General features: G+C 35.3%; 1 protein-coding gene across 1 annotated transcript in view; it reads left to right on the forward strand.

The window, feature by feature from the left end:
* The window catches only part of ALG13 (ALG13, UDP-N-acetylglucosaminyltransferase subunit), an 87,659-nt gene extending 81,661 nt beyond the window's left edge, over positions 1-5,998 (forward strand). The window contains 2 exon segments of the mRNA XM_005886343.2: positions 1,136-1,397; positions 5,892-5,998. Of these exon segments, the coding sequence (XP_005886405.2) occupies positions 1,136-1,397; positions 5,892-5,904 (275 nt within the window). The 3' untranslated portion in view covers positions 5,905-5,998.
* The last annotated feature ends 278 nt before the right edge of the window (positions 5,999-6,276 follow it).

The raw sequence follows: 6,276 nt of genomic DNA on the forward strand, positions 1-6,276 counted from the left end.
TGAGACTCCCTCCCGATTGAAAAAGACAATCGTGTCCTCAGCCTCCAGCCCTCTCCGCATGCACTTCCGCACCTTTGTATTTACTTCAGCACCGCACCTCCTCTGAGTCTCGGTATGCTTTTCTCTTTCCTTCTAGTTGTAGAAATTCCACTCAGCCAGCCTTCCTGTGGTTCTGGATGATGTCCGTTATGTCTTTTAGTTGTAATTTTGAAGTGGTTGTGCGAGGCAGCAATCTCCGGTGTTTACCTATGCCAACATCTTGGTTTCTCTCTTCTCCCTCTTTTAAAGCATATTAATGGTTTTGGAATATTAGCACTATAGAATCTTACTCCTAGTATGGTGGTATGATGTGGCCCATGGTAATAAAAATTAAAAAATCAACCTTTATTTCATTTTTGTGCCCGATAACTTTTATAGAGCTATTTTTTATTTATAGTAAACCATGAGACAGTGGTAGGAATGAGCTAATCTAAGTTATCCCAAGTAATGAAGGACTCCTTTTTGTTTAATATTTATATAGTCACTATATAGCAAGGTCACAACAACATCTATTTCCACTAAAAAGGACTCATGGTAATAAAACTGCTGTTAAACTGAATTTATGCTAGGATCTTAATGACATTCAAGAGGTGGCACTTAAATGTTTAAATGCCCTTCAGAACTCTACTTTGAAGTGTAGACAAAGCTATATAGACACTGAGTTTTTTTAATTGCAAAAGTAATACAAAATAGTCATCTTGATGGTATGTGTTATACTGGAAAACTATTGGCTAACTTGATTGTGAGCAACTCTTATTAGAATTTAGTTGACTAGAAGGACTCTAGCAAATGTTTAAGTATTTAGTCTGTTGGTGCCAAAATCATCCCAGAAAGATAGCTAACACTAGGTAGAATACATTTGACATATTATATACATGCACATGTATGTGTATAATTTTTTCCAATTAGGAAATGTTCATATAATCTTTTAGTAGTCTGTTTTAGTCAGATTTCATATCTAAAGTGCTCCTGCTGCAATTTCTGTGATCTTTCCTATAGTTAGTGCTAATTTCATTTTTACATGTAAAAACATTCATTTATATTTTCTTAATGAATCTTTGTATATAAAGTGTACTAAATGCAGTATTTGTTTCAGGTACTTTTCCAAATGCTGACCCTGCATCTGTCCCTCATGGAACAGTCTATTATCCAGTGATGACAGATCACTGTGGGCAGCCAACTTTGCCGGGTTTTGATTCCTGCCTTCCCGTTATGCCGGAGTTTTCCTATGTTGCCCCCTGGCATCCCATTGGTGCAGCATATGGTGGTTCTCCTCACATTCATGGTGCTATGAATCCAGGTCCAGTTGGCTATATTGCTTCACCTCCCTCACCTTCTCATTTTGTACCTCGGAATATGTAAGATTCAGCAGTATGATGTATTCTTGCACTGCCATTTTTCTTGATCTTTTGATTTTTTTAAAAACTGTTCTATGTTAGTGTTTAAGTAAGTGATTTAGGTGGTTAGAGTAGTTACTATTGTATCCATCTTTAAGATTATTTTATCTTTTGATTTAAAATAGTACTTTAAAAGAAAGGAATATTACTTTGGGTTGTGAATAAGGAAATTGAGATGAATGTATAACTAGCCTCATGTTGAGCATATTTAGTTGTATTCAGCTGTCTTCCTGTCAGCCAGCTTGTCAATTGATAAAAAGGAATAAGTCATATGAACTATTTCCTTGGTTTAGATGTCACACATCAGATTAAACTAAAAATTCTATTAACTTCCACTTTTCTCTAGAAAATAAAGCAAAATAAAGAGCATTTGTTTTTGGGTAACAATATTAAATGAGAGCTCTTCGGGTTTCTTAAGAATAGTCTGAACTGAGTTGTGCTCTGTGATATTTATCAGTTTCGAAGGCACATGGTGCTCGGCTTTAGATTTATCCCATATGCTATTGTTTAATGTTGGATTTATGTAACTTTTACTGCACAGTATTGAATTGGTATCCTTTGCACAGTTAGCAGTAAATAAAAAATAGCATTTAAAATTGCTAAAATGAGTGGGATTTTCTTTATTTCTGCTTTTTCATGGTAACAAAGAGTACCAGACATTTGATTGTTTTAATATGTTTTTTCACTAGTATTTGGGTTGCAAAAGCATGTGAATTTATAGCATGAACTGGCAGAGCCAGTTGAAATGTTACTTAATCTCAAGACATTGCAATCCATACTACCATATCTCTTTTTTTCCCTTGAGAATGATCCTTTTTAGGTTGTATTTCTGTTTTTTTAAATCTGTTCACTCCCTTATGGAACTTCAATCTAGACTTACTTTATCATTGTCCTATACTTCCAATAGTTGTCACATCTTTCCATTTTTGTTTTTAGACTTATCTTGTATCTCTCCAGGCCCGCCTTATCTCTAACTTTCTGTGAGACATATTTTATCAGCCTATCTTCTCCCTTTCATCTACCTAAAGGACACAAGTTTTTCTGTATTCATCAGTTCTCCTCTGAGGGGTAATTCATCATGGAATGCTTTGCTGTAGCTCAACTGACAAAGCTATTTTTAAAGTGTCCTTTTATTGCCACAAAACGTGTTTATATTGCCTTTTAAAATGGTTATTTATGCATGTGAATCAGTTTGTCCTTGCCCACCTTCAGTTATACCCCAGGTCAAAATACCCCAGAACTCAAGGTACTTGAACAGTTGAAAGAATTGGTATGGCATCCATAGCAAATAATATATTCTATCTTCAGTGTACTGTTCTCAAGATGATTGATATTAATGAGTTCCAAATCAGTGCACTATTTAAGGCTTCTGCTTCATAATAGACATGGAGCTGGTTTTGTAAGTGCTTGCTCTACAAGTTGGCATCTGACAACTTTAGTAAAAAAAGAAAAAGATGAACAGTAGTGTGCTGATCTTTATGACAACCTTCCTCTAATGTTTATCTTCTCTGCTAACCTCCTGAATTCTCAATTTGTGCAGCCTACAAGTTGTTTTAAGTAAAGGTTTATTTTACTTAAAAATATGGCATTAACCCCCTCTTCAACATTTTTCAAACATGCTAACATTTCTGAAATATATATAAGTCACAGCAAATGATTGTTTTGTATCTTCAACTGTTGTCAATGGTTCACTAATTAGCTTCTAAGGGTGTTTTAGAAGATTGTAGTCTAGAGAATGTGGGTCTGGAAATTGTTTGGTTTTAAAACAAGCACATTTGCCTTAGGCTTCTAATTGATTTGTTTTTATTTTAAACTGCCTTCCCTTGAGTTCCATTACTAATTAACGCAATTTAATGAGATGCTTGTTATTAACTTAAACCAAAGATTAATGATAAACCTAATTGTCACTGTCACTGATGTTGAAGTCAACAGTATTTATCGTCTGTTTAAATCATACAAGTATAATTCACTTACTATGTATTCCTGTCAATCTTCTGTAAGAAATAATCAAAGAGTATACTCTGACCCTGCTATTGTTTTGGGGGTTGGGCTGGTGAAGGTAACCTGTTCTGCAGAAGTTTGCATCGTCTTTTTTAAAAATTATTTTATTGATTTCAGAGAAGAGAGAGAGGGAGAGAGATAGAAACATTAATGATGAGAGAAACAGAATCATTGATCAGCCGCCTTCTGCACACTCCCCACTTGGGGATCAATCCTGCAACCCAGGCATGTGCCCTGACCAGGAATCAAACCATGATCTCTTGGTTCCTAGGTCGATGCTCAACCACTGAGCTATGGTGGCTGGGCTGCACTATCTTTTGAAGGCATCTTCCAGTTAATGAGGAAGTAGTTTTTCTGGTAATAAAAAAAACCTTAAGACTTAACATGTTTAATCAACCTATTGTGTAAACATATAGTGGTAGACTTCTTACATATTACCACTTTAGTTGCCCTTAATGCTACAAAAGACATCCTGCTCTTCCTCTGATATTATAACCAAATTTTATCCATTTATAATTGTTGGGGAAGGAGATACAGATATAAAGGTACTGTGGTTTGTTCTGGACCCTTTATTTTTACCTCCTTCCTGAGATAAATCTGTTCACACCAAAGGTAGAAAGCTTAATCATTTCCATAGTGAGGAAAAACTATTAGAATTCATTTTTATACAGTGTATATTTATTCAAAACTAATTGTGGTTTTCTGCCTTGAGTAAGAACAGATGAAAATATTGAATCTGTTTTACTGTTGAAATTCAAGACCTGTGAATTTAAAACATCTTTCATTTCTTTGGGACCTATAATCAAGGCATAACCTTTTAATTAGCTTTGGAAATAAAAATACAAACAAACCAGGATTTTTTTATGTGAACACCAAAGGTTCAGAACCTATTTCAGACATAAATCTCTGTGTATAAAGAAATAGTCCATTGGGGAAGAGTGGTGTGTTGTTAATCTAGACTTCTAAATCTGGGACAGATTTGGTTTATTTTACATGAAACCTCTTTGCAGCCATTTATACTTCCATTTATAATAACTAAGAATTCAGGAGAACTAGTATAGCAAAAGACAACGTCTTATTTCTCCCCATTTTACTCAGAATGTTAAGCTTCAGTTGGAACAAATTTTTTTAATGTTTTTATTAATTTCAGAGAGGAAGAGAGAGATAGAAATATCAATGATGAGAGAGAATAATTGATCAGCTGCCTCCTGCACGCCCCATACTGGGGATTGAGCTTGCAACCCCGGCATGTGCCCTAAGAATCTAACCGTGACCTCCTGGTTTCATAGGTCCACACTCAATCACTGAGCCATACCAGCCAGGCTGGAACAACTTTATTCAGAACACTTCTCTTCTCTCCTGCCTCAATTATCAAAAGCAGTTTCAAGTGATGTGTGGGAAGATGTAGATTTAGGAAACTTCAGGTGGACCTGAGTTTAGATACCTAACTGCTGTTAGAATAAAACTGCATTAGAGTGACAAGTCTGAGTATTGCCTCAGAATAATCTGGGAGGGGGGGTGGAATTTATAAATGAAAGACTAGCTGCATGCTAATAACTTGAATTATAACTCTTGAAACTTGGGTTAATTATGCAATTTTTGTGTTTGAAATTTCTCATAATAGTTAAAGAAGAGCTCCCTTTGTAACTGGCCATCTGGAGAGTAAATATTTGATTATGAAGTTAGAGTTCAGGTTCTTAAAAATGCTTTCTATCCTGAAAAGAATTAAACATAAGATTTTAGAGAGGCTGTCTCATAGGTCCATAGGTATATTGTTAAGATATCTGGGAGGTTAGGAAGCCTATAATAAAGGCAACTGATTCTTAAAATTATGTAATTCTCAAGAATATTCACTACATGTAGAACTAAATTTTATTAAACTAGACATTTATTTGTAAAAACTAATTGAGATAAGTGAACCATTTCAGGTTTTAACTGCTTCTCTGTTTCCCTAATAATCACTACCACTTTTAAGTTCACTTTTTATGGCTGCTAGAGGGAAGCTTGGAAACCAGGAAATTACTGTTAAACAGCTATTTGTTTTTTGTTGCTTTTTCCCTGGTAGGTGGATCTTGCCACTGGCTAAACATTTGGGGGTGAGGGTGATTCAACAATAATGAGGTTAAACCAAATCAATTCTTATTCAGGCCAGTCAGTGAATTAAAATGTTAAGATTTATTTTGGCCAAGCATTGATTAATAGTAGTGATTTACTGGTGTTATATGGGTGGTTAGTACCTTTACCTAATCAACTAGTAAATCTTTTCTAGCAAACTTTATAGCTTCTTTCAAACTATATAATACAATTTTTTTCAACTCTTTTGCAGAAATGTAGAAAAAAATATCCTAGTACTGGAGTACTAAACTTACAGACTTTAAAAAAAAAGATTGTTTTATTTCTTTACTGCTATATTAGCCAGATCAAAGTGACTATTTTTATCTTGGTAAATTTCAGTTATGCAAGATGAGTAAATTGTGGATCTCTGCTGTACAACTTTGTGCCTGTAGACAACAGAACTGTATTGTACACTTGAAAATCTTAAAAGGACGATCTCATGGTAAGTGTTCTTACCACAATAAAATAAAAAAAGTTATACCACGTGTATAGCCCTACGAAAAAACAAACACTTGCCCTGGCCATTTTTTGCTCAGTGGTTAGTGTTGGCCCCTGGACCAAAGGGTTGCGGGTTTGATTTCCAGTCAAGGGCATGTACCTGGAGAAGCAAGATGGCGGTGATATAGGCAGACGCGTCCCAGGTCTTGTCCCGGAGCAAATGGAGTAAGCAGCTGAAACTAATAACACCCGCCCCGAATTGGCGAAATTACTCAGCTGGTGAGAC

Source organism: Myotis brandtii, unplaced genomic scaffold (assembly GCF_000412655.1).
Source record: "Myotis brandtii unplaced genomic scaffold, ASM41265v1 scaffold973, whole genome shotgun sequence".
Taxonomy (NCBI): Eukaryota; Metazoa; Chordata; class Mammalia; order Chiroptera; family Vespertilionidae; genus Myotis; species Myotis brandtii.